Source organism: Pyrus communis, chromosome 3, assembly GCF_041283825.1.
Source record: "Pyrus communis isolate YQ-2024b chromosome 3, ASM4128382v1, whole genome shotgun sequence".
Lineage (NCBI taxonomy): Eukaryota > Viridiplantae > Streptophyta > Magnoliopsida > Rosales > Rosaceae > Pyrus > Pyrus communis.
Genome location: NC_142567.1, coordinates 27,527,297 through 27,554,385, shown reverse-complemented (window position 1 = coordinate 27,554,385; position 27,089 = coordinate 27,527,297). Strand labels below are relative to the sequence as shown.

The 27,089-nt window shown below is 35.9% G+C and overlaps 3 protein-coding genes and 1 long non-coding RNA gene across 4 annotated transcripts; 3 read left to right on the top strand and 1 right to left on the bottom strand.

Moving 5' to 3' along the window:
- Positions 1 to 1,103: 1,103 nt before the first annotated feature.
- On the bottom strand, positions 1,104 to 2,066 carry LOC148698260 (uncharacterized). Its single transcript, XR_015960366.1, has 3 exons — positions 1,702 to 2,066; positions 1,521 to 1,574; positions 1,104 to 1,391 (listed from the first exon to the last, which is right to left on the bottom strand). It is a non-coding gene; the product is annotated as an uncharacterized LOC148698260 (long non-coding RNA).
- A 2,727-nt stretch (positions 2,067 to 4,793) lies between these two features.
- Positions 4,794 to 9,037, top strand: LOC137715820 (cytochrome P450 714C2). The gene is made up of 5 exons (XM_068455166.2): positions 4,794 to 5,382; positions 6,520 to 6,746; positions 6,843 to 7,093; positions 7,619 to 7,973; positions 8,485 to 9,037. The coding sequence occupies exons 1-5, from the start codon at positions 5,094 to 5,096 to the stop codon at positions 8,908 to 8,910; spliced, it is 1,548 nt and encodes a 515-aa protein (XP_068311267.2). The 5' UTR covers positions 4,794 to 5,093; the 3' UTR covers positions 8,911 to 9,037.
- Positions 9,038 to 14,320: 5,283 nt separating this feature from the next.
- Positions 14,321 to 18,757, top strand: LOC137715646 (cytochrome P450 714C2-like). Its single transcript, XM_088691610.1, has 5 exons — positions 14,321 to 14,680; positions 15,984 to 16,210; positions 16,462 to 16,712; positions 17,252 to 17,606; positions 18,151 to 18,757. The coding sequence occupies exons 1-5, from the start codon at positions 14,392 to 14,394 to the stop codon at positions 18,574 to 18,576; spliced, it is 1,548 nt and encodes a 515-aa protein (XP_088547736.1). The 5' UTR covers positions 14,321 to 14,391; the 3' UTR covers positions 18,577 to 18,757.
- A 2,818-nt stretch (positions 18,758 to 21,575) lies between these two features.
- Positions 21,576 to 24,588, top strand: LOC137715680 (cytochrome P450 714C2). Its single transcript, XM_068455013.2, has 5 exons — positions 21,576 to 22,075; positions 22,421 to 22,647; positions 22,809 to 23,059; positions 23,262 to 23,616; positions 23,915 to 24,588. The coding sequence occupies exons 1-5, from the start codon at positions 21,790 to 21,792 to the stop codon at positions 24,338 to 24,340; spliced, it is 1,545 nt and encodes a 514-aa protein (XP_068311114.2). The 5' UTR covers positions 21,576 to 21,789; the 3' UTR covers positions 24,341 to 24,588.
- Positions 24,589 to 27,089: the final 2,501 nt, after the last annotated feature.

The window sequence follows — 27,089 nt, the reverse complement described above, 5'->3', positions numbered from 1 at the left end:
AAACATTGTATTGAGGCCTAGGGCCTAGGGCCTAGGGTTTGGTATTTCTTTGAGCCTTCCCTTACAACTCCATCTTCACATCACTGTCTCAATAGATTTGTAAATTAATAATCTCAAAATTTAGAATATTGGAATTCTAGGTAATCTAATTTTTAAACTATGAATTTAGTTTTTATTTGAAGTTGATCAAATAGTGTTATGCCTTCTATAGAGATTGAGTGACTTAGTTATCTATTGAAAAAATTAGGAAGGAATCTTGATAGTGTGATGTTTTGATGTAGTTATAAGTTTCTGAGTTGATTATGTATTTCATTTTTTTTTTTTGTCGTGACCAACTTGTGCTCATCAAACTGTTTAATTTGACTTGAGACTCCTAGTGTATTAGATTTCCTAGAGGTTTTTTTCTCTTTTATTATGTTTGTTTCAAAAAACAAAAGTAAAAAACTAAATAAATGTGTGACACATTGGAGGACTTGAAAACTCAAGGGCACCCTCTTAGAGGCTCGCCTAGGATTCCCAAGATCTGAGGGCTGGCCCTGCCTCCTCGGCCAGATCAAGCAACAAGGTTGCTTTAGAAGCAAGTAAAGGCTCAAGGCTCCAACGGCATGTACAACCGAGGAAGCTTGCAAACACCTGCAATTCCATTCGCAATTCTCTCCGGGTTGAATGTATAAAAATAATGTCCAAACATTGACACCCTTTCGAACGATAATGTCCCCACATTTCACGTCCGCAAAAGCCTCCCTTGATGCTACAATAGTCGAGGGATAAAGGCGCATCGATTCATGAATCACCATTGTTAGCGGAACATTGCAAAAATTAGATAATGATTTAGACATGACGAGCTGGAGAAACAACAATATTCATAGAGAAACTGTACTATTTCTCCCTTACTAATGCATAGACAAAAGTACCCACTATTAGAATTTTGGTTATAGGACACCTTTTTCATTGGTGTCTATTATGGAGAATGGGCATTGGCTTCGGTGGCAACTATCAATTGCCACCGAACAGCCACTAAATAAGAGACCACGTCCCATGTAAAGATTTCTACCGTGACAAACACCACCATTCTCTATCAGTGTCCAAAGGAATAGTACAAGTCCCATAAATTCAATCTTTTTATTTATTATTTATTATTAAAAATGGTAAGTAAAGATTGTGTCAAAGAAAATATCTTTTTATCGGTGTCCAAATTGCTATTTATGGTTTTAAAAAAGGGAAGCCCCCTGAGCACCCATTCTATGGTCTAATACCATTATTAATGTCACGTGCTTTGGATAAAATTTAATCTTTTTGCGAACAAGTCCTTCAAGACAAACTTGCAATCAAATCCTCCAGATCAAGAATATGCTTCCATTCATCTTCCATCGGCTGTGTTCTTGAACAACCTATTGGCATACAATGCAAAATTTAAATTGAAAAAAAAAACTTGTAAGATACTAGCACATTGATCAACTAAGTTGAAATAATAAAACAACTAACACTAATTAAAATCTATATCCATCAGAACTTCATGCCTGAATAAATCATTTAGGTCTGATTGTTAAACCATCTTTAGCGCTCTTTTCGTTCTGCAAAAAAGGTAACAACGCATAAAACCCACAAATAAACATAAGAAATTACTTACAAGAGCAACGAAAATGAAATTTTTATTCAGCATAAAAATGAACACAGAGAAAGGGGGAATAATTATTATACCTCTATGTGCATCATCCTCACTGCAAAACCTTGTTGTACTCAACACTTCCACTGCAGAACAACAATCCATAGTAAGAATTAACAAAAACGTTGCATGCAGGAGACAAGAATTAACAACAACAAAAACAAAACACAAAAAAAAAAAAAAAAAAAAAAAAATCAGAACTCTAATCCATTAACACCCATGCCAGATCTGAAAATATACAATTTAGATCTTAGAAAATATGAACTCAGATCAGGAAAAAAAAACTCGTATCTGATACAAAGAGAAGAGAGAGAGAGAGAGAGAGGTGAAATAGACCATTCGCGAGGGAGAGAGCGAGTCAGAGAGATACATAACTGCAGGCTTTTATCAAAGGGGAAGATAGGAGGTGAGTGGAAGAGATCGAGAGATTTTTCAATGTGATCATCATATATGATGGTACATCATGTGTTTTTATATAAATTATGAAATATATGTGTTAAAAAGTTAATAATTTAAAAAATAAAATTTCTCACCATCTACATAAAAATAAATGATGTATCATTCATATTTATATCGTAATTAAAAATTCCTCGAAAAGAGCGAGTGAGAGAGATAATTGCAAGATTTTATCAGAAAGGGAAAGAGAGGAGGTGAGTCGGTGACCGTGAAACAATGTATGGGTGAATAAATAGGAGCATTTTTGCTTGTTCAAAAAAATAAAAAAAAGGAGCACTTTTGCTAGCCGGTATTAACCCTGGTATGCTACCCGTTCCAAAAAATGACACATGTTCATTTGGTAACTCTGGTTAAATATATTATTTAATATTTTGAATATAATAAAGAGGAAAAAGAAAGAAGAATTTGACCATGACTCTTCCCCTAAAAAATAAAGAAAAAAATATTGAAAAGAAAAAACCTTGAAGGATACTTGGAAAAATAAAGCAAAAGAATAAAACAATATTTGTATAGTAAAAGTTAGCAACAGTGCACAAACTTCGATGCAGAAAATTGCAAGTTGCCACCAAAATAATATGTAAAATATGTAAAAATTCAATTGAAAAATTATAATTTGGCTAGCCACACTGTTTTTCCGTGTCCGCGTACCAATGGCCACGGATAATATATGTCAGTGAATACAAAGTGAGGAAGGCACTGATATTTCCTAGTGTGTAAAAAAGTGTGTTCTATAGATAGAATTCTAGTAGTGACCGTGGCTAATGTCACTTTAACTGAGTTTTTATTTGTTAGGCACAGTTTCCTGTCCTACTTAACATCCACCTACGGAAAAGTAGTACCATTCTTTCGTGGCGATTGTTGTTTTTTGTGCAGTGACTTCGATAAGTTCATATAATTGAATGACATGACATTTTGGAACTACATGTTCTAACTACTTAATAAAAAAATAGAGAAATACTAAAGAGATTCTATCAAAAGTGCAACTCGCTATGAACTTTCTGTCGCTCATGTTTATGGCACAATGTCTTACAATGTTGACACGAGAATTAACGTTAAATTGTGAGGTGACAGAAATGCTATAAAAATTGAATGACATGACATTTTGTGCAGTGACTTCGAAAAAGTAGTACCATTCTTTCGTGGCGATTGCTGTTTTTTGTGCAGTGACTTCGATAAGTTCATATAATTGAATGACATGACATTTTGGAGCTACATGTTCTAACTACTTAATAAAAAAATAGAGAAATACTAAAGAGATTATATCAAAAGTGCAACTCGCTATGGACTTTCTGTCGCTCATGTTTATGGCACAATGTCTTACAATGTTGACACAAGAATTAACGTTAAATTGTGAGGTGACAAAAAGGCTATAAAAAGTCACATTTTAAGATAATCTTCTTAGTATTAATCTAAAAAGTATATACCTGTTTCATCTTCAGAAGCAAGGAATCATTTTGATTTGAATTTTAAAATTTTGTCCCATCGTAATTAAATTGCATTCTCAAACAATTTAAAGAAAAAAAGAGGATAGTTTTTGGTATTATAAAAGTTTCACCCAGTTCTTTCTGACTTTATATATGAACGCTTTATAAACATTTTGAAAATGTCTGCGGGAGGTATATCAAAAACATTTTGGCTTTGAGGTCTTGGAGGCAAGTGATAACATGTGAATACATAATTGGCAGTTTCATGGGAGCCCTTGACTGTCTATCTCCTTTCACAACACGACACCCATGTGCTCATATATACACAAAAGTGTGAACCTAGCTCGCCAGATATGATCAAAGTCGGCTATGATACTATAATCTGTAACATTGGATAGTGAGGTTCAACACATGAAATCAAAGAGAAAGTCGTATAACTAAGAATTAAGGTCCCATAATTTGCGGGAACAATTGGGTACATATTGGCAACCAACATTAGGTGGAGATACCTAACACTTTGACTAAAAACTATGTTTTGTATATACGATCTGAACGGGATTGAAGATTTGGCATGTTACATTTGCTTCATGCACCAACACATTTAGGTTCTATTTTTATTAAAGAGATAGTACAAATATGGTATGTATAAATAAATGCATATATATATGTTTTTTTTTTTTTTGAATACATCGATATTTTTACACTAAGAGGAGAGAGAATTCGGCTAAGCCACACAATGGGTAACCTAATTTGGTGTCGAATTCGCCATCCACGAGATTCGAATCTAAGACCTTTTACTTCCAAGTGAAGATGAATACCACCAAACCGTAGTACTGAGTGGGCGTGCATGTATTTTAATATAAATAAAATTAGAAAACCACAATAAGGATAAGTGGAATGCTCTTTTCTTTTATGACTTATATTTTCGAATTGAACAACAAACACGATAAAAAAACTCACTAGAAACTAGAAATATTGAAAAGAGAACGAGAGAGCACGTAGTTATTAATTCATATGTTGATATATGTTCATTCGCTCTTCTTGCGGAGCGGTGTACTGATATATATATATATATATATATATATATGATTTTTTATTCCCAAATTTGAACATACATACTCGAGCTAAGTTCTAAGTGGAACCCACAGGACCGACTGCTGCAACCTCAAATTTTCCCTTTAACTAAAAATTTTAAGAGTATCGCTAGGGAAACTAAATTTATAAACTAAATAACATCGAAGTTAATTATTGAATTATTATTTAAACGTTCATTTACGTGCTTATTTCTTATTTCTAAACCAAACCCCAACACAACCCCACCACCACCCAAACCCCAACACAACCCCACCACCACCGCCCCCGCCGTCCACACCACCACCCCCCCCCCCCCCCCCCCCCCCCCCCCGCGTCCTAGAAGAAATTATGCTTGCCAAATTTAGTGGCCTACCTTGTTCCCTATATATATACATGGGCAATCTGCTAACTACCAAGAAAATAAAATTAACCTACGGTCTCCTATTGCATGTGAGAGTTGGCAAGTTTTTCTTATGGAGCTTCTTCAGTTTGATGCGAAAATGTTGATGTCCCTTGTGTTTCTAGGGTTTGTAGGGTTGTTTGTGCGGTGGTATGATAGGCTTGTTGCGAAGCCGAAGAGGCTGAGGTCCTTGCTAACTAAGCAAGGCATCAATGGACCTCCACCTACACTTCTTCTGGGAAATATTATGGAGATAAAGAAGGCTCGAGGCTCCAGCAATCCTACCAGTGGATTAATCCCCAGCTCCCACAATTGCGCTGCTCTTGTCTTTCCATTTTTTGATAAGTGGAGGAAACAATATGGTATGCCTACGTACATTTATATAGAGTATACCATGTTTATGACCATGATCTCCTCAACACATATAGGAGGAGCATTTACATGTAACGGGACCTATATATCCCTTATATTTCTTTCTTACTCATTACGTTTCAAAAATATAAAGGGATACATACCATCTCCGTATAGGAAAGTGTTTTTCTTCATATGCATACACCACATACACGCATTTTTTTAGCAAAATATACGTACATACATTATGTTACTTACGAGAAATGCTAGAGGGACTTATTGGCACCTTATGTTTTTCACAAGGATAATGCTAGAGAGACTAAAATTTTAAACTAAATAATGTGTCGTTAATAAGAAATAAGCACGTTAATCAATAATTAAGTGATAATCTAATAATCAATAATATTTTATAATTATTGACACGTAAATTGACGTTAAACTGTGAAATAACAGAAAATTCATAAAGAGCCACTTTTGAGAAAGTCCCATAGCATTTCTTGTTACAAAATCTTAGTTAACACAACACAACTAGACAATCATGTAAAACAACCTTTTACTGGCTAGGAATATGTAAAGGGGTGTGCTGTCCACATACCATATTTTACTTCTTACACACCCTTTGATAATTTTTGTCCAGTCATCTTCTTCAATTCATCCGATCCGACGGGCGAAAATTAAAAAAGTGTGTGAGAAGTAAAATGAGATGTGTGGATATCACACCCCATATGTAAACTTTTCGCTTTGGGAAACAGACCTAGTTGGGCCAAAGGCTTTGACTTGCATACAGTTAATTACCTTCTTTATTGGAAAGGGTACTTTAGATTTTGGCTCTCACGCTTATGATTTCTAGATAAAAACTCATCTATTTCTTAATGTTCAATAAAAGCTCAAATTTAAATTCTGCACTCACATTGGAACAATATTAACCTACTAATACAATTTATTTACATCCATGCCATTTTTCCAAATTCCTAAATTTATGCCAAATTAAAAGAAGTAGAATATTATGCCAGGGTTTTCTATGGAGAAAATTGAATTTAAAGAGTTAAAGTCATATTTTCAATAGTGAAAAATGATTTTTTTTCACATCCATTTTCTACACCCTTGTTTATTTCTGTCTCACTCGATGTTAAATTAATTATCCGCAGGTGAAGTATTTGCGTTTGCACTTGGCAACACACAAATATTGTGTGTGAACCAACCAGATGTAGTACGAGAGATAACAACATGCACGTCCTTAGACTTGGGGAAGCCAACATATCAATTTAAAGAGCGAGGTCCTCTGCTAGGTCAAGGTATTTTAACCTCAAATGGCCCCTCATGGGTTCACCAACGCAAAGTGATTGCTCCTGAACTATCCATGGACAAAGTCAAGGTATTTCTATAATTACATAATAATCATGGAAAATTAATATCACCATGCAGAAATGATCGTTATCTTGTGATTGAGTTGTGGTAACTGATCGTGCAGGGAATGATTAACCTAATCACAGAGTCTACAACTACTCTGGTAAATTCTTGGAACAGTAAAATTGAGACAGCTGAAGGAGGAATTGCTGAGATAAAAATTGACAGCTACATGAGAAGCTTCTCTGGTGATGTTATCTCAAGAGCTTGTTTTGGAAGCAACTATTGCAAAGGGGAAGACATATTTCATAAACTAAGAAATCTCGAGGAGGCTATGTCCAAGAAAGTCTTTTCCACCGGAGTTCCTGGGATGAGGTACTTCGCGTTGGGTTTTTTTATTTACATAATTATATTTATTAGAGCAAATTGAAGTGTTATTAGTTTGGAAAGTAGAGTTTAGTAATTGAACAAACAAATAGTATTTACATAATCATATCCGAGTTTCAATTTTTTTCGTAATATAATATTCAATTCGTTAGTCCTTAATTTTAAAGAAGGTAGCTATAGCTTTATACAAGACAAGGGTAGACAATGTCTTTTTAAAAACCTAATTACAGTGTTATGGGAATTGATAAGGTTTATTAAAGACTCAGTTCCGCTTCTTATGAAAACAGAAATTGTTGTTTGGAGACCATTGTTGTTTAAATAATCTAAACATCTTTTGGTGAAAAAACCAATACAAAACGAGGCCTTCAATAGTCCTAGATGTAGTCACCCTAAGCATTTTGTTAAAGTGCTACCGCAGACCCCTTAAGCATTGCCATACGTGTAACATTATATTGATCTTAAAATTAGTGCATTTAGTTCCCATAATCTTAAATAATTGCTATACTTTTGAAGACATCTTCCCACAAAGAGCAACAGGGAAGCTTGGGCATTGGAAAAGGAGGCCAGCACTTTAATACTTCAAGTAGTGAAGGAAAGGCAGGCAGCAGGATATGAGAAAGACCTATTGCAAATGATTCTTGAGGGTGCTATAAACAGTGACCTCAGCCAAGAGGCTACAAACCGATTCATTGTTGATAACTGCAAAAACATATACTTGGCCGGCTATGAGACCACGGCGGTCTCCGCCACTTGGTGTCTCATGTTGTTGGCTTCAAACCCAAAATGGCAAGAACGTGTGAGAACAGAGGCCCTTCAAGTTTGCCAAGGCTGTATTCTGGATACTAATATGATTCGTAAGATGAAACAGGTATGGTTTTTTACATGATTAAGATATAGCCACTACAGGAAAAATGGGAAAAAACCACAGAGGAAAAATGGGAAACAACCTCTAAGAAAACTTAATTGTTGCTGTTGGGGGTAGCCAATACAAAAAGCACAACAAAAGGTAAAAAGTGATGCAAAAAGTGTGCTAATACAGAACAAGTCACACTTTTGTAATTTATCACGTTTTTTTGTATAGCAACCTTAATAAACACCACGAGTGCTTTGTAACTCGTGCCCCTTTTATTGTAATCAGTTTTCAAGAGTAATTAATAATTATTAGTTAACTATTTGTACTCAATATATGTGACATATTATCAAATTTCTTTTAATCGTTAGTTTGTGAATAATGATTATATTAACTTGATTAACTTTTTAAATCTGTGCAGCTAACAGTGATGATTAACTTTTAACTATATGTGTAGTCAATGACTCAATATATATGCACTTCTTAGTGTTACCATGCAAAACTGATTAACCCATTTAACTCTGTGCAGCTAAATATGGTGATTCATGAATCACTGCGCCTATATCCACCAGTTGCCGTGGTATCAAGGGAGGCCTTTAAGGACATGAAATTTGGGGACATTAACATCCCGAAGGGTGTCAATGTTTGGACCACAGTGGCAACCTTACACACTGATCCAGAAATATGGGGCCCAGATGCCTATATGTTCAACCCAGATAGGTTTGCAAATGGGGTTGCAGGCGCTTGCAAGCTTCCACACTTGTACATGCCATTTGGGATGGGACCCCGAGTGTGTCTTGGACAGAACTTGGCCATGGTTGAACTCAAGATTCTAATAGCTCTTTTAGTTTCCAACTTCTCCTTCTCACTCTCTCCCAAGTACAGACATGGACCTGCTCTTAGATTGGTTATAGAGCCTGAGCATGGAGTCGATCTCCTAGTGAGGAAGCTGTGAACTTATAAAAGATAATGAGCAACTTATTATTTCTGTTAGGGTTTTAGTTTGCTCACTTGTTTAAGTCTATATGTTTTAACTTTGTTTTCTCAAATAATATATGCATATTTGTTTCATTTTTGGTCAAGGTGAAACTTTCAGCAAACCCAAATTTACAAGCAAACCAAAGGCTTAATTTACACCTAGGGCCTAAACCAACACAAAAACATAAAGAGGACCCAACAACAGTGAAGCCCAAAAAAACACACAGCAGTCGTGAAGCTTCCATTGAAATCTTCTCCACCGATAGAAATCCAGGCCAACCAACTGAAACGTCATCCACCGCCGAGAACCGCCTCCACAAACACCACCTCTGACCCTGAACAACAACCCGATCACAGTCATTAACAAGAGATAGTTGGCAACAAAGAAGGATTAGCCAACTACAAGTAGGAAGCACGTGAAAACCCGCGAGCAACACTACCAGAAACAGCAGACAGCAAGGAGAACGTGGTGGTGGTGGAAACACCCGAGCCGGTAAAAATACCGAAACTCTATACACGAACTCAACAGGAAATGTGACTGAAGATTGGACCAAGGAAGAGATGGAAAGAGGTATACCGACGGGACAAACATGCCGGAGAGAAAAATAGGGAGAAACATCAGTAGAGGCAAAGAGAAAAGAAGGAGAAGAGAGGAAAGAGGACACGGCAACTGACCCCAGCCGAAGCTAGGGCCGGTGCCATTGGAGAAACTGAGAAAAGGCAACTGAAACCCTTACCAAAAGGAAGGAAAGAACTCTCACAGAAGAAGATAAGCTCCCTCACGGAAGGAGAGAAGAGGAACTTTTCCGTTGGAATTTCACAAAAATATTTTACGAGAACGTAATGTTAAATTAATTCAAAAAATGTTAACAGAAACAAAAAAATGTACACCTAATTAAATAATCACATAAAATTGTAAAAACATCAAATTTAAGAATTCTACTATAAGAACTCTCTTATTGAAGACAATATTCTTTTAGGGACTCAAAAATTTCCTTTAAATTTTTATTGGAGATGCTCGGCATGCAAAAATCACGTCAAACAACTTCCACTCCAGTCATTCTTTCTTCTGAATCTCAACTTCAATATGAGGAACAGGAAGGCTTTGATCTTCTGGCGTGGTGCATGTTTCTCTATCCTCCACAACACCTGTTGTCTTGTGACCACGTGTTTCTGAAAAGGGGCAATTGAAGTTCGGGTTTAAAAACAAGAATAGAATAAAAATGGGTGTGTAAATAAAACTACTTTAAGAATATCATTTTGGCTACAAAATTATTGTAGTTACATTTTGGGTAGAGTACAAAAAACTACTTCAACTATTGGTGTCACGACACTTTCATACCTTATCTTTTAAAATTCACAATGTCATACTCATCTTTAGAATTTGATCCAATGTTATACCTTCCGTTACTTGGCCGTTTAATTTTCAGTTAAATGCTGACGTTACTTGATTCGGGGCTCATTTTCTATTAAAAAATCATTACAATATTATTAAAAACTAAAAAAATTTATTTAATATTTTTTAAATATTAAAATAATAATAAAAAGTAAAAACAAAAAACAAAAAAGAAAAGAAAATAACCCTCAGTTCCTCCCCCTCCCTCGTCTCTCTTCTCCCCATCTTCATCTTCTCTCCCCCACCTGCAAACCCCCAAAAAAAAAAATTCCAATTCTTCTTCCTCCTTCTCCTTCTCCTTCTTCTTCTTCCGCAGGGCGGGGGGATTGATGGGTTTTCAAAATTTTTTTTTTTTTTTCTTCCTCCTTTTTTTCCTCTTCTTCTTCCCCCTTCTCCTTCTACTTCTTCCGCAGGGGGGATTGATGGGTTTTCAAAATTTTTTTTTTTTTTGATTGAAGATTAAGAAGGGAAGAAGATGAAGATGGGGAGAGAGAGAGAGAAGGGGGGAACGGACGAACAAAGGGACATTTTTCTTTTCTTCTTTTTTTTTTTTTTACTTTTCTTTATTATTTAAAAAAAATATTAAATAATTTTTATTTTGTTTTTAATAATATTTTATTAATTTTTTAATAGAAAATGGTTCTCGAATCAAGCCACGTCAACATTTAACTGAAAAGTAAATGGCCAAGTAACGGAATGTATAACATTTGACCAAATTCTAAAGATGAGGTATGACATTATCAATTTTAAAAGATGAGGTATGAAAGTGTCATGACACCAATAATTGAGGTAGTTTTTGTATTTTACCCTTACATTTTTTATATGCTCTGTAGAATTACAATATAATACTTCAATAATAGTTTTGTGCGCGGCACTCTCTGAATGTAACGAGGCCTATTACGCCAAAAAAATCCCCCTGCTCCCTCGTGTTTTTGTTATTGAAAATAGAAAGGTAAAAAGTAAAACAACAATTGGGACATCATCAACCAAAACCTTGCAAAATGAAGTAATCAAGAACCATTAATTTGAAAATCAAAACCAGTCAAGATTAGGAAACTCAAATGCAAACTAGCAAAAAGCACGCAAAAGATGAAGAAGACATGCTCAGATTACCAAAACTAACCGCAAACACACCTTTCTCAATAAAAGTATGAACAAAGAAATGTCTGGAATAAAAAAATTGGTCAATATCAACCGTGTTGAAAATAAACAAAATCAAAGAATGTTTTTTTTTTTTTTTTTGAACAAAATTCAACACTAACAATAAATGCAAAGAATTACGCAAATTATGAATTGTGATGATCAATAAATGTATGAAATGTGTGTTGATGTGATCTACAATATTGTTGCCCATCTACTAGTTTTAAGTCATTATTATAAAGGAATTAGAGGCTTATAACTCAATGAATACCACAAGGTCATAGTAATAGTGACAATATTAAAAGGGAACAAACAATACAAGCTAAAACGAGGAACATCTACTGCTTAGTACTACAGTCTAGAGATATTTCTCTTCATTTTGTAATTAACTGAGAGATCTTAGGTTTGATTCTCATCGAATGCGAATTTAAACCACATTATTGTTAGCCTATTGTGAGGCTTAGCCTACTCTCTCACCCCTTAATATACATACTATTGTTTGTTAAAAAAAGTGAGCAATATCTGTTTTTTCATTGTCCATAAAAGGAAATTGATTAGACATTGTTCTATACAGCTTCTTGAACAAAAAACGTGAAGAAAGTTAAGGTTCCACCATAAAACCAATTGGCAATATAGGGAGTAGCCCAACCTCTTATAAGCTTTTGCAATGTTTCTCTTTTCACCAATGTGAGACTATTTTACCTCACATTCTCACAAGACGAACGCCATGTTCTGCCTCTATAGCCAATCTAAGAGAAGGTTTGTGTATGTAATTTGGAGAAAGTGAGAAGAGAAACTTGGACAATATGAGAGATATGAGAACCTTGAGTTCAACCATAGCAAATTTCTGTCTAATACACATTCGTGGTCCGACCCCGAACGGCATGTACAACTGAGGAAGCTTGCAAGCACCTGTAAATCTCTCCGGGTTGAATGTATACGAATCTGGTTCCCAAATTCCCCAATCAGTATGTTGCGTCAGTATCACAGTCCGAATATAGACACGCTTTCGAACAATAATATCCCCAAATTTCATGTCCGCGAAAACCTCTCTTGATACCACACCAGTCGGGGGATAAAGGTGCAGCGATTCATGAATCATCATTGTTACCTGAACATTTGCAAAAATTAGATAATGATTAAGACATGACGAGCTGGTGAAAAGAACAGCAATACTCACTGAACAACTGTACTATTGCTCCCTTACGAATGCGCACAAAAGCCCCATGGCTAATATCACTTCAACTGACCTTTTGAGTATTAGGCACGGTTTCCAGTCCTAATTAATATCTACCGACGGAAAAGTAGTAACATTCTTTTGTGGCGATTGCTGTTTTTTGTGCAGTGACTTCAATAAGTTCATATGATTGAATGACATTTCATTTTAGAATTACATGTTAAAACTAGTTAATAAAAAATAGAGAAATCATAAATGTTAAGGATACTCCATCAGAAGTGAGGTTCTTTATAGACTCTCTAATGCCTCATATTTTTGGCACAATGTTTTATTATATTGGTATAAGAATTAACTTTAAACCGTGAGGTGTCAGAGATTACTTGGAAAGTCTCACTTTGAGAAAGCCCTTAAAATTATACCTTTTTCATATGAAGAAGCAGATGAGGTAATTTTGATTTGAATTTTACAATTCTGTCCCTTTATAATTAAATTGTATTCTTTAAATTTAAAGAAAAGAGAGATATGTTTTGGTATTTTAAAAGTTTCACCTTTTTTTTTAAGGTAAAATTGATTTCATAATGTTATTCATACCATGTTTTTGTACCACATTTTCATACCACCTTGGTAGCATTTGATATGAACAACCACATCATTTGAATTAATCATATTTTTAAATTTAGTTTATTATTTAATAAACTAATAATTAAGAAAAATTAGTTAATTAAATGATGATTGTGGTATACGATGAGTCATTCTCCTTCATTTCCTTGAGTTTTACAAATTTTTCAAATGATATGACTGTCCACATCAGAAATCATCTAAGATGACATAAAAATATAATATAAAAATATGGTATGAATAACAATACCCTTTAAATGAATAACGTCAAACATTTCAAAATTGCCTGCGGTAGGCTTTGAGGTCTTGGAAATTGGCAGTTTCCTGGGAACCCTTGACTGTCTGTCTCCTAGCTGACTTGAGCTAGGCTGACACCTGTGTGGTGTTGTGACGTCTGTAACAACGTGTAGCGAGGTTCAAAGCATGAAATCAAAGACAAAGACGTAAAAGAAAGAAATAAGGTCGCATCATTTGTGTGAACCATGGGGTACACGTTTTCAACAAGTGAAGATGCCTGACACTTTGATTAAAATCTAGGGAATCTTAATAGAACGCTACTGTTGTTATTTATTTTTAATTTTAAGAATAATTTTATCTTGAAAAGTTACTTATGATACTATTTATTTACATTTCTATTTTGTTATTTTGATTAAAACTAAATTTTTTTAAAGATTTTTCGTTAGTTTTCCTTAAAATATATGTTCTGTATTATACGATCCGAACGGAATTGAAGATTTGACATGTGCCATTTGCTTCATGCACCAACACATCTTGATTCTATTTTTTTTAGAAAGGTAGTAAAAATATGGTGTCTATAAATAAATGCATGTATTTTAATAGAAATAAATTTACAACACCATATATATATATATATATGAATTTTAATTCCCAAGTTTGAACATACATACTCGAGCTAGGTCTTGAGTGGAACCCACAGGAGCTGCCGCAAACTCAAATTTTTTCTCTTGACTAAAAATTTTGAAGTTTCCACTTTGATGCGGGACTACAAAGTGACCAGCTAGCATAACACTATATATATGGGCAATCTGCTGGCTACCAAGAAAATAAAAATAACCAAAAGTCTCCTATTGCATGTGAGAGTTCCGAGAATTAGGGCAAGTTTTCTTATGGAGCTTCTTCAGTTTGATGCGAAAATGTTGATGTCCCTTGTGTTTCTAGGGTTTGTAGGGTTGTTTGTGCAGTTGTATGATGGGCTTGTTGCGAAGCCCAAGAGGCTGAGGTCCTTGCTAACTAAGCAAGGCATCAGTGGACCTCCACCAACTCTTCTTCTGGGAAATATTATGGAGATACAGAAGGCTCGAGGCTCCAGCAATTCTACCAGTGGACTAATCCCCAGCTCTCACAATTGCGCTGCTCTTGTCTTCCCATTTTTTGAGAAGTGGAGGAAGCAATACGGTATGTACACGTAAATTTATATAGAGTAACCATGTTTATGACCAAGATCTCCTCAACATATATACGAGGAACATTTACATGTAACAAGATCTATAAATCCCTTTCATCTCTGTCTTACTTCCAATCCGACTTTAAACCCGAACAAACGGGCTTTTTTTTTTTAGTTATAACCCGTCAGAATCCAATCCGATTTCAACCCGTTCATTAAATAGGTTGGGTTGATCATTTTCCCGTTCATCCCCAACCCAACCCGATTAACCAAACCTGATCACTATCTCCTTTTCTTTTACAACACCACTTGTTTCCTCCTCAGTTTTTGCGGCTTCTGCTGGCGGTGGCGGCGGCTCTGCCGTTTCCTCAGTCACAATGAATGTTGAAACCTTCTCGAACAGAAAGAAAACTGGACCTGTAACATATGCTGGCCCATATTTTGAAGAGGCTTCTGCTACTGTTTTGGATCTTGGGAACTCTGTTCGTGCAAATATAGATTCAACCCAATTAATTAAATAATTAAAAACACAAGAATTTTTTAAGAATTAAACCTTAAAATTGTTGAATATGATTTAAATAATTTACATACCAATTTTAGCCAACCCTTCAAGGAACTTGTGGACTGCAGCTGAGTACTTCTTCAACCCTGACTCCTTGCTGTCCTTAACCAAAATCTGTTAAAAGAAAAAGTTGGGCAACCCAAACCCAACCCAAGTAAATCCGAACCTGATTAAACCCAAACCCAAATAAACCCAATTAAAATCCAACCCAAACCCGATCCTAAATTGTAAAAGTTGAATTAGGATTAGATTGATTTTCCAACCCGTCCAACCCATCTGAGTTGCACCCTAGCCAAGAATATGTAAACTTTTTGCTTTGGGAAAGAGTCCTTGTTGGGTCAAAGGCTTTGACATGTCACATGCATACAGTTAATTACATTCTTTATTGGACCTAATCCGTCCGAGTTGCACCTAACTAAGAATATGTAAACTTCACGCTTTGGGAAAGAGTCCTTGTTGGGTCAAAGGCTTTGACATGTCACATGCATACAATTAATTACTTTCTTTATTGGGAAATGATGTTTTCACATCCATTTTCTACACCTGTCTATTTATGTCTCATTCTATGTTAAATTAATTATAATAATATTAAGAAAAATAAATTTTGAAAACTAATAGATATGAATTTTGATGATTAGTTTATAACTTAAGCGTTGATGGACATGCTCATTTCTATTAATGACATATCATTTAGTTTTTAAATTTAGTCTCAAATTTAACATTCTTAACATTACTCAATTAATTATTCTCAGGTGAAGTATTTGCGTTTGCACTTGGCAACACACAAATATTGTGTGTGAACCAACCAGATATAGTGCGAGAGATAACAACATGCACGTCCTTAGACTTGGGGAAGCCAACATATCAATTTAAAGAGCGAGGTCCTCTGCTAGGTCAAGGTATTTTAACCTCAAATGGTGCCTCATGGGCTCACCAACGCAAACTGATTGCTCCTGAACTATACATGGACAAAGTCAAGGTATTTCTAAGAGAGTTTTAACGAAAAGTCCACAGTACTGTTCATTTTAACGAAAAATCATATTTTTACACTAAAAAGTTAATCCTAGTACTACTCACTTTATCCTTTATTTTTTCCTTATCATTAAAACTCAAAGTTTTCAAGGCTTTTTCATTAATTTTCCTTATATAATATTCATGGCAAACTAATAGCACCATGCACAGATAATCGTTGCCTTGTTTTGATTCTGATTGTGTTAACTGATCGTGCAGGGAATGATTAACCTAATCACAGAGTCTACAACCACTCTGGTAAATTCTTGGAACAGTAAGATTGAAACAGCCGAAGGAGGAATTGCTGAGATAAAAATTGATAGCTACATGAGAAGCTTCTCTGGTGATGTTATCTCTAGAGCTTGTTTTGGAAGCAACTATTCCAAAGGAGAGGAGATATTTCATAAACTAAGAAATCTCCAGGAGGCTATGTCCAAGAAACTCTTTTTTACCGGAGTTCCTGGGATGAGGTACTTGGGCTAAGGCTTTCTTATTTATATAATTATATTTAGAGCAAATTGAAGTGTTATTAGTCTCGGAAAGTAGGGTTTTTTCCTTGAACAAACATATAGTGTTTACATAATTATACCTGAGTTTCAATTTTTCTTATAATATAACGTTCAATTCGTTAGTCCTAAATTTTAAAGAAAGTACAATGGGCTGTTTGCTATAGTTTTTCACAAGAGAAGGGTAGACAATGTCTTTTTCAAACCCAAATTACAGTGTTATGGGAATTGATAAGGTTTATTAAAGACTCAGTTCCACTTCTTATGAAAACAGAAGTTGTTGCTTTGAAGCCATTGTTTTTTAAATAACCTAAACATTTTTTCGGTGAAAAAAAAAAAGTACAAAACGAGGCCTTCAATAGTCCTAGGTGTACTCACCCTAAGCATTGTGTTAACGTGCTAAGGCAGACCCCTTAAGCATTGCTATACGTGTAACATTATATTGATCTTAAATTAGTACATTTAGATCCTCATAATCTTAAATGATTGCTATATTTTTGAAGACATCTTCCCACAAAGAGCAACAGGGAAGCTTGGGCATTGGAAAAGGAGGCCAGCACTTTAATACTTCAAGTGGTGAAGGAAAGGCAGGCAGCAGGATATGAGAAAGACCTGTTGCAAATGATCCTTGAGGGTGCTATAAACAGTGACCTCAGCCAAGAGGCTACAGACCGATTCATTGTTGATAACTGCAAAAACATATTCTTGGCCGGCTATGAAACCACGGCGGTCTCCGCCACGTGGTGCCTCATGTTGTTGGCTTCAAACCCAAAATGGCAAGAACGTGTGAGAACAGAGGCCCTTCAAGTTTGCCAAGGCTGCATTCCGGATAATGATATGATTCGTAAGATGAAACAGGTATATATGGTGTTTCACATGATTAAAAAAAAAAAAAATATATATATATATATATATATATGTATATGTATGCATGCATGTATATCATATAAGCACTTAAGGATATATATATATGTATATGTATGCATGCATGTATATCATATAAGCACTTAAGGAAAAATGAGAAATAACCACGAAGAAAGCACGTAATTGTTGCTGAGGTAGCTAATACTAAAAGTGTGCTATTACAAATCAAGTTACACTTTTGTACTTTTGTCACTTTTTTGTATCAATTATCATGTGCTTTGTAACTAGTGCCCTTTTTGTTGTAATCAGTTTTGAAGAGTAATTAATAATTATTAGTTAACTATCTACACTTAATATGGGACATATTATGGAATTTCTGTTAGTTGTTAGTTTGTGAATCATGATTGTATTAACTTGATTAAATTTTCAACCTGTACAGCTCACAATTGTGATTAACTTTAACTACATGTGTAGTCAACATATATGCACTACTTAGTGTTGTCATGCAAATTAGATTAACACATTTAAACCTGTGCAGCTAACTATGGTGATTCATGAATCACTGCGCCTATATCCTCCGGTTACCGTCATATCAAGGGAGGCCTTTAAGGACATGAAATTTGGGGACATTAACATCCCAAAGGGTGTCAATGTTTGGACCACAGTGGCAACCCTACACACTGATCCAGAAATATGGGGCCCAGACGCCTACGTGTTCAATCCAGATAGGTTTGCAAATGGGATTACGGGCGCTTGCAAGCTTCCACACTTGTACATGCCATTTGGGATGGGACCCCGAGTGTGCCTTGGACAGAACTTGGCCATGGTTGAACTCAAGATTCTGATAGCTCTCTTAGTTTCCAACTTCTCCTTCTCACTCTCTCCCAAGTACAGACATGGACCTGCTCTTAGATTGGTTATAGAGCCTGAGCATGGAGTCGATCTCCTAGTGAGAAAGCTGTGAACTTAAAAAGATAATGAGCAACTTATTATTTCTTTTTGGGTTTTAGTTTGCTCACTTGTTTAAGCCTATATTTGTTTTCCCAAATAATACATCCATGATTGGCCCAAATGGTGAGGGCCAATTTCAAGCTATGTGTAAGTTTGATTTTCAAATTTCAATAAAGTATTTTATGTTGCCTTTATATTTTGGCTACTCTTTTTAGGGTTTGTTTGAAAGTATTTTAATAAAGAGTTGAGATAATAAAAAATGCTTTGACAAAGTAAGTAGAAACTGGTTATGAATTATAGAAGCATATTTTAGTGCCGATGAAAGCAAAAGCTTCATAGTGAGCTTAATTCATGATATAACATCGATTTCTAGTTAATTATTTGACATGCTTCTAATAAAAGTGTTTTCAACTAAAACACATATGAGCTTTTTCACTACGACATTTGGTATCTTATTTAACAAATTTCTCATACTACTATTGTTCACACACATCTGGAAACAAATTAATACGGAGAGTAACCAAAATTTGAAACTTGAGTGAGTTGGATTTTAAGCTAACTTTTTGCTTATGTCAACGGAAAGTGTTGCAGAAATTTTGGCACAATATAAGTTGTTTTCACACCTTTGCGAAGTTACCAACCTAATCAAATTTAAAATTTTCAAGAAAACTTGACGGTACAAGTGAATTTTATTAATAAACAAAAACATATACGACTTGGGGGATGTAGTCAGCCTTACCCCTCAAAATACATACCTATACATAAACAACCACCAAAAGAATAAAAAAAAAAAAAGATAACCAACTCGCATACCAAACAACAAAATATCAATACAACAAACTGAAGAGGAGAAGGTTGAAGTAGCTGTGAACTGAAGGAGGAGCTGACTGGTTACACCCCAGCAAATATGACTACTGAGTTTTGCTAATGTTGTTTAAAAAAAATTAAAAAAAAAAAAAAAAAAAGATCAACTAGTGGTTTCGCTACGGCAGTCAATCTTTTTGGGAATGAAAATACTTACAGAGGCATTTTAGCCTCTCCTCAATTATTGAACCCAGAACATGCCGTGTAAAATATGGATTTGAAATTCGTCTCAACCACTGTGCCACTATTGGTCAACCTTGTATATATTTTTATAAATTTCCCAATTCAGTTGTTTACTTGTAATTTATTTTGGTTATGTTGTCCATACACTCATTTTTAATTCTTACACACCCGTTATTTTCTGTCATTTGATTTCTTTCAATTCATTTCTGACCATCGAAAATTGAAAAGGGTATATAAAAGGTAAAAATGAGCCCTTTATTTTCTGTTCGTCCCAAAAAAAAAATAGGAAAAAGGTAGTGTCTCATTTAGTTGGGGTCTCTTCCTCTTTTGGATAACGATCGAGGTAGAACCCTCTTCTTTCAATTGTACAAGGCCTGAAGGCCACAAGCTCCAGCTGATTCTATTACTTCGTTCTCAATTCTACACGTATCTTTAGCTCCTTGCTTTCGACTAGAGAAGTTTTTTGGTGTAATCATCACACTGTCGCCTAGTATTATGTTAATTACACACGAACACTAGATGATGCCGTGATTGTCGCTCAAAAGTTTTCTCCTCCTACCAAGTTCAATCCACTCTTTCCACTCTGCCGCTTTTTCTGGTACTATTTTGTAACCAAATAGAACATAATTTAGTGTCTAGATACATAAGTTTCTCCTTGTAAAAGAGTTGTTGCCAGGCTTTGTGAAGAAAAGAAAACCGACGAACATGGATAAGAGGCCTCAAGGCAGAAAAATGGCGCACAACAAACGTGTGAGGTTTTTATTTTATGAAATTTGCTATTAAAATTTTATCGACTATGCATGTATTATAGTTTGGGAGTGCGAGTGCTCCTTTTTGTCCAAAAAGTAACGAGTTAGGTTGTGAAAATAGTTTATTTGCAATATAAATATGTGGTTGCGTACAATAAGATGTTTCTTTTTTATTCCTTGCAAAACGAAGAGGCTTGTTGTATGTAAGGCAGTCTTATTCAAATATTAACATTTGTATTAATATTAATATAAATCTCCAAGACAAGATATTGTTTTGATTACTGACTAGTCGGTATTCAATTTCACTGACCACCAATAAAAATTTGACATCTGTTCATGTTAAATTATTTCGGACTATTACAATCTTCGTAAGCAAACACCTCTTATTCCCCCTAAGCTTCTGCAATGGAGATTCGGAGAAATTCGTGGCCAAACACCTCCGTCGACCGCATCCACCCATCCTCCTCCTTCATCTCTCTTCCGTCGAATCCGCCCCAAATCGACCACCTTTTTCCCGACGCAACCATGGCGGCAAGGAGAGTAAGCAGCGCCAAGTCGCGACCAGCGAGTGAGCAGATGCATAAGTGCTGCCATGGCGAATGAGAAGGTTAGGTGTGATTGGGCAGGGTTCAGTTCGATGGAGGAGAGAGATTGATTGAGAAATTCGAGTTGGATTTGATGTACATGAGATCTACGGCATGGGCTGAGGAGGACAAAGGAACAGAGGAGAGACTGGTTGTTTGGTTACAAGAGCAATCTTAGAGATGGTTGTTTGGTTGTTTGATTAGACCACATGGTAATTTCAGTATATTGGGTTCTCACCGGTGAGGAGGCAAGTATTATCCCCAAGACAAATGCTTGGTGTAGAAGCGGCCGCATTTGCCAGCTTTAGTTGAGAAGAGGGAGAGTAAATCACCTCTAAGCAAAGGAGCCGTCTAAAAGAAGAGTGTTTGAAAAAGTACAATACTTGGCTGCTGAAAGTTCGGTAATCGTTGAAATTCAATAACATTTCATGTTCATTTTGTAATTACAATTTTAATTACTTGGGCACGTATTTAAAATGTGATTAGATATCATTAGAGGCTGCTGAAAGTTCAATAGTCACTGAAATTATAATTTTAATTACTTGGCCACGTATTTAAAATGTGATTGGATATCAATAGGGGTGATGACTGAACTTTCAACAGTCAAGTAGCGTCGTATTTTCAACCATATCCTTTCAGCAGCCAAGCCATTTGCTTTCTCTATATATGAGAGAGAGTGTAGAAATGTAAAATGGTGTGGAGCTGAAGGCAACAACCAAATCATCAGACAAATAAAAGCAAGTCTGACTTTCAAAGTCAATATTTTTTTAATTCTTCTCTTCCTTGTAAAAATTCCAACAAATCTGCTACGGTTTCCCAGCCGCACGAACAAGTCTAATTGCATCAATGCAGCTCCTCCAATTTGATGCAAAAGTGTTACTGTCCCTTTTGTTGCTAGGGTTTATAGGATTGGTGGCACGTCTCTACAACGGGCTTGTTGCGAAACCAAAGAGGCTTCGATCCTTGCTAACCAAGCAAGGAATCAATGGACCTCCACCTACTATTCTCCTGGGAAATATTTTGGAAATAAAGAAGGCTCGAGGCTCCAGCAATTCCACCAGTGAACGCCCGACCTCTCACAACTGTGCTGCTCTTCTCTTTCCATTTACTGAGAAGTGGAGGAAGCTATATGGTAACTATATACATATAATTATACATTTAGTATTATGCTTGTGTCATGATCCTCCTCAACACATATGAGGACAACTTCCACGTTGAGGGAAGTCGAGGTTCAATCATAAGCAATATTAGGAGTAGCCTAACCCCTTATAAGCCTTGCAAGATTTTTCCTTTCTATTACGTGAGACTTTTAGGTCGCCTACAAAAGTAATTTGAGAAGTACTTGAGGAAGCTATGTGGTATATGCATATATAATTATATATTCAGATTTTATGGACATTAGGATGCAAAATTAAGTTGCTTTCTTCTCAATGATGAAATTTATGTCTGCTAAAGGGCAGTGGAAAATTTTCTACAGGTGAAGCATTTGTGTTTGCACTTGGAAACACACAGATATTATGTGTGCACCAACCTGATGCAGTGAGGGACATTACAACATGCACATCCTTGGACTTGGGGAAACCAACGTATCAATTTAAAGAGCGCGGTCCTTTGCTTGGTCAAGGTATTTTAACCTCAAACGGCTCCTCGTGGGTGCATCAGCGCAAAATCATTGCTCCTGAACTATACATGGAGAAAGTTAAGGTGTATTCTCTTAAGCAGTCATTATTTAACGATCAAGGGTGTAGTAATATTTCTAGTGGCGGTCCTTTGGTATCATATTTGAAATCAAAACATGGTCGAAAGACAAAATCTATAGGCCACCTTCTTTGTTTTGATTGTAATTATATATGGTCACCCTGCAGGGAATGATTAATTTAATTACGGAGTCTACAATTACTCTGATAAATTCGTGGAACAGTAGAATCGAGACAGCTGAAGGAGGAATTGCTGAGATAAAAATTGACAGCTACATGGGAAGCTTCTCTGGCGATGCTATCTCAAGAGCTTGTTTTGGAAGCAACTATTCCAAAGGGGAGGAGATATTTCAGAAACTAAGGCAACTCCAGGAGGCTATGGGCAGGAAAGCTTTTCTGGCCGGAATTCCTGGAATGAGGTACTTACCATTGGGAAAACGTACCTACAACTGGGATGCCGTTGTGGTGGCATCCCGAACCAATCATGTGCTACCATACGTTTTAACATTCCCACATAACAATAGTTGATTGGCTTTACTGTCATGGCATCCTCGTTGTGGAGATGTTACATGCACCATTATTCTAAAAATCAATACTTGTTCACCCGTAATCTTGTTGCAGGCACCTTCCCACGAAGAGCAATAGGGAAGTTTGGGCCTTAGAAAAGGAGGCTAGCTCTTTGATACTTCAGGTAGTGAAGGAAAGACGGGCAGCAGAATATGAGAAAGACTTGTTGCAAATTGTTCTTGAGGGTGCTAAAAACAGTAACCTTAGCCAAGAGGCAACAGACCGCTTCATCGTTGATAACTGCAAGAACATATACTTGGCCGGGTATGAAACCACGGCAGTTTCAGCCACATGGTGCCTCATGCTGTTGGCTTCGAACCAAGAATGGCAAGAACGTGTGAGAGCAGAGGCCCTTCAAGTTTGCCAGGGCCACATTCCAGATGCTGAAATGGTTCGCAACATGAAACAGGTATATGATCTTAATAAAGGTGTGTGGGAGGTGAAAAAGTGTGTGTGAATAGCACTACCCATGTTTTATTATTAAGACATAGTACTATATAACTCCCTGATTAAGATATACGTTTTAAATGATCAGCGTCTAGAATTTTCCATGTTCGAAAACTACATGTTTTGAGATAATCTCAAGTCGGTTATTAAAGTCTTGCATAGTAGAATACAACGCCCAGTCTTTAATCTCATTTACATTAAAATTTTTGGGTTGCACGTATCAGTTACCATAAACTTGACTGTTTGAATGATGTGTGCAGCTAACAATGGTGATTCATGAATCATTGCGCCTATATCCCCCAGTTAGTGTGGTGTCAAGGGAGGCTTTCAAGGACATGAAGTTCGGGGACATTCAGGTTCCAAAGGGTATCAATGTTTGGATAATGGTGATAACATTGCACACTGATCCGGAATTATGGGGACCAGATTCGTATGCGTTCAATCCCAACAGGTTTGCGAATGGGATCACAGGCGCTTGCAAGCTTCCACACTTGTACATGCCATTCGGAGTTGGTCCTCGAGTGTGTCTGGGACAGAACTTTGCCATGGTTGAACTCAAGGTTCTGATAGCTCTCATTGTATCCAACTTCTCCTTCTCACTTTCTCCCAAGTACCGCCATGCGCCTACTCTTAGATTGGTCGTAGAGCCAGAACATGGTGTTGATCTCTTGGTGAAGAAGTTATGAAAAGGAGCGGCTAAAATTTTGCTGGAAAATAAGAGGGGTTAGTTGGGTTCCCTGCTCTCTAGAGTTTAGTTTGTTCGCTTGTAAGCTTTTTATTTATTTGTTTCCAATTCAGCTTGTTTATTTGTATTGTTTGTAACTAAAAAATGGCGACCCTAAGCCAATAAGGCTCTTCACTTTGCGAGGACCATAGTTGTACCGCTTGTAACTATATACTGAAATTTCATAATAAAACGTTTGCTTTTCTTCTATTTAAGATAGCTATGTTTGTCCTCTATGATAACATGTTCGGTTTTCATAATATCAGAGATAACCCACCTGCAACATGTCAAAGTTGCCAAATCCGGTCTGAACTTAATATTCTTGCAGCATGAGCGAAGCCTATACAGGTGGGGTTGAAAATGTCGGTGGGAGGAACTCTCTTTGGTCTCTCCCAGAAACTATCATGCCCAAATGATCTTGATGCTTGATTATAAGTAGTTGTCATGGAAATAGCAGGGAAAGTTTAGAAAAATAATCAAAATTTGGTTGATGTATAGAATTATAATCATCCTTTTAAGTTGTTGATAATTATAATAAAAAAATTAATATGAAAGTACTAATATATCCTTAATTACTAAAGTCCTCCTCTTTTGGTCAACGGTTTAAGAACTAGCAATGCTAGCTTTAGTTTTTCCACAATCCTCGCATCCCCAAATTCCATTGTGTTTCTCCTCCAGCATACTTGCCACACAATTCATGTACCATTTGACCAATATCACTAAAGCATGAATACTTTTCCTTATCTTTTAATTTCTTCTCCTGAGATAAGATTCTGGTCTTGCGTCTTCCAATACAACTTGCCGAACCATGCCTTTCATATCCTTCCCAAAAAAAAAAAAACAAAAAACTAATGAAATTAGGGTAAAAACTTTGAATTTTAATCAAAAGGATAAAAATGTAAAAATCAATGAAAAAGCTTAAAAAAGTATTTTTTGAGTAATAAAAGGATAAAAATTTGTTGTAAGTGAATAGTACCAAGAGTGACTTTTTAAAGTAAAAATGTATTTTTCATTAAAAATAAACAGTACTGGAAGTGTTTCGTTAAAATTCTCTAAAAAAAATTGCCAGATCCATACCTTTTACATTCTTGATCCATAAAAAGAACAAATTAATTAAGCAATTCATACAATACTACTTAATAACATTTCCTTTCATGACAACAAAAATTATAACTAAAGCGGTGAAGTAGGTCTTTCACGGTAATTTGACTAAGTGTGATATCAATGTATAGAAATCAGTCGGTCTAAGTTTGATATTTGTAACAATATTGCTACAGTAAATTCTAAAATATAAAAAAGATAAAATTTAAATATATGAAAACGACACATAAATTCTAAAATATAAAAAAAATAAAATTACCTTCGAAACACACCAAAACTTCTACATCCCCCCTTCCCCCAACAAACCTAGGTTCAAACCCCGCACCTGTCAAAGTCCACACCACAAACCCAGGTTCAAATCCCGAACCTGTCAAAGTGGCCAGGCACTACCAGGCACTATGCTGCAATGCAGGAACCTGTCAAAGTGGCCACACCTGTCAAAGTGGCCAGGCACTGTGCTGCAATACAGGAACATGTCAAAGTGGCGCACTGTGCTGCAGTGCACAGTTGGAGCATTTCGCATGCGCCGGAGGGATTAAGTCCATAGACCTAGGAAGCCATTGGATACTCATGACTAAATAAATAAATAAACAAAGCGAAAAATGAGAAAAAGTAAAAACTGAAAACGGATCTCTTCTACTGTACATGAGTTAGGCGAGCCTTTGAGCTCTGCCTGATTATAGCATGGTGAAATCAGGAGTTTGGATAGAGTGGGGTGCTGTGTTTTGATGTCATTTGAAATGAATAAACTTTTGAATTTTCTTTAACTTTTGCGGGCTGCAGCTTCTCTTGGGGTTTGGATGAGGAAAAAAATGTTTAGAAGACTTTTCATTATTTTTGCTGACGAAAAATAATATCACAATCATGAGTTTATGAGGAAATTGTGGCAATGGTTCTTTAATTGTAGCTTAATTAGAGTAATGGTCATGGTCATGATCAGTTTCTTCAACTCTATTAGAATTTCGGTTAAAATGAGTCATGTGCCTTGCACATGAGGTTGAATCGATGAGCAAATATAAAAAATCCAAATGAGAAAAATTGTAGTAATGGTCCGTCAACTTTAACACAACTAGAGAAATGATATATCAACTTTAACTCGATTAAAGCAATGATCCCTTAATTTTAACCCAATTGTACTAATGGTCCTTCCAACATAACTCATTTTGATAGAATTCTGACGGAGTTAACGAAAATGATCATACATGCACGTTTTGATGAGTTAAGAGACCAATGATCATTAATTTTTAGTTAAGAAATCATTATTTCAATTAAATTAAAGTTGTGAAATCATTATTATAATTTTCTTTGAGTTTAACATACGTCATTTGCCGGGAATAAGCTTTTGAATTTTCTTTTAACTTTCGCGGGCTGCAGCCTTTCTTGGTTTGGATCGATGAAGACGGAATGTTTTGAAGACTTTACATGTATTTGCTGACAAATCTGTCATTTGAAAGTTATAAGCTTTTGAATTTTCTTCAACTTTTGCTGGCTGCTGTCTCTCTTGGTTTGGCTGAAGAAGGAAGGTTTCGAAGACTTTATTTTTGCTGACAAAAGGAGCAATGGACCACATTTAATTGACCGGTTCAACACCATTTGCACGACACCCTCTC

Coding starts and splice junctions, on each gene's coding strand:
- LOC137715820 (XM_068455166.2), top strand. CDS start 5,094: ATGGAGCTTCTTCAGTTTGATGCGAAAATGTTGATGTCCCTTGTGTTT. Junction 5,383..6,519: donor TAAGTGGAGGAAACAATATG/GTATGCCTACGT, acceptor AATTATCCGCAG/GTGAAGTATTTGCGTTTGCA. Junction 7,974..8,484: donor TGATTCGTAAGATGAAACAG/GTATGGTTTTTT, acceptor AACTCTGTGCAG/CTAAATATGGTGATTCATGA.
- LOC137715646 (XM_088691610.1), top strand. CDS start 14,392: ATGGAGCTTCTTCAGTTTGATGCGAAAATGTTGATGTCCCTTGTGTTT. Junction 16,713..17,251: donor ACCGGAGTTCCTGGGATGAG/GTACTTGGGCTA, acceptor ATATTTTTGAAG/ACATCTTCCCACAAAGAGCA. Junction 17,607..18,150: donor TGATTCGTAAGATGAAACAG/GTATATATGGTG, acceptor AAACCTGTGCAG/CTAACTATGGTGATTCATGA.
- LOC137715680 (XM_068455013.2), top strand. CDS start 21,790: ATGCAGCTCCTCCAATTTGATGCAAAAGTGTTACTGTCCCTTTTGTTG. Junction 22,648..22,808: donor TATACATGGAGAAAGTTAAG/GTGTATTCTCTT, acceptor GTCACCCTGCAG/GGAATGATTAATTTAATTAC. Junction 23,060..23,261: donor GCCGGAATTCCTGGAATGAG/GTACTTACCATT, acceptor ATCTTGTTGCAG/GCACCTTCCCACGAAGAGCA.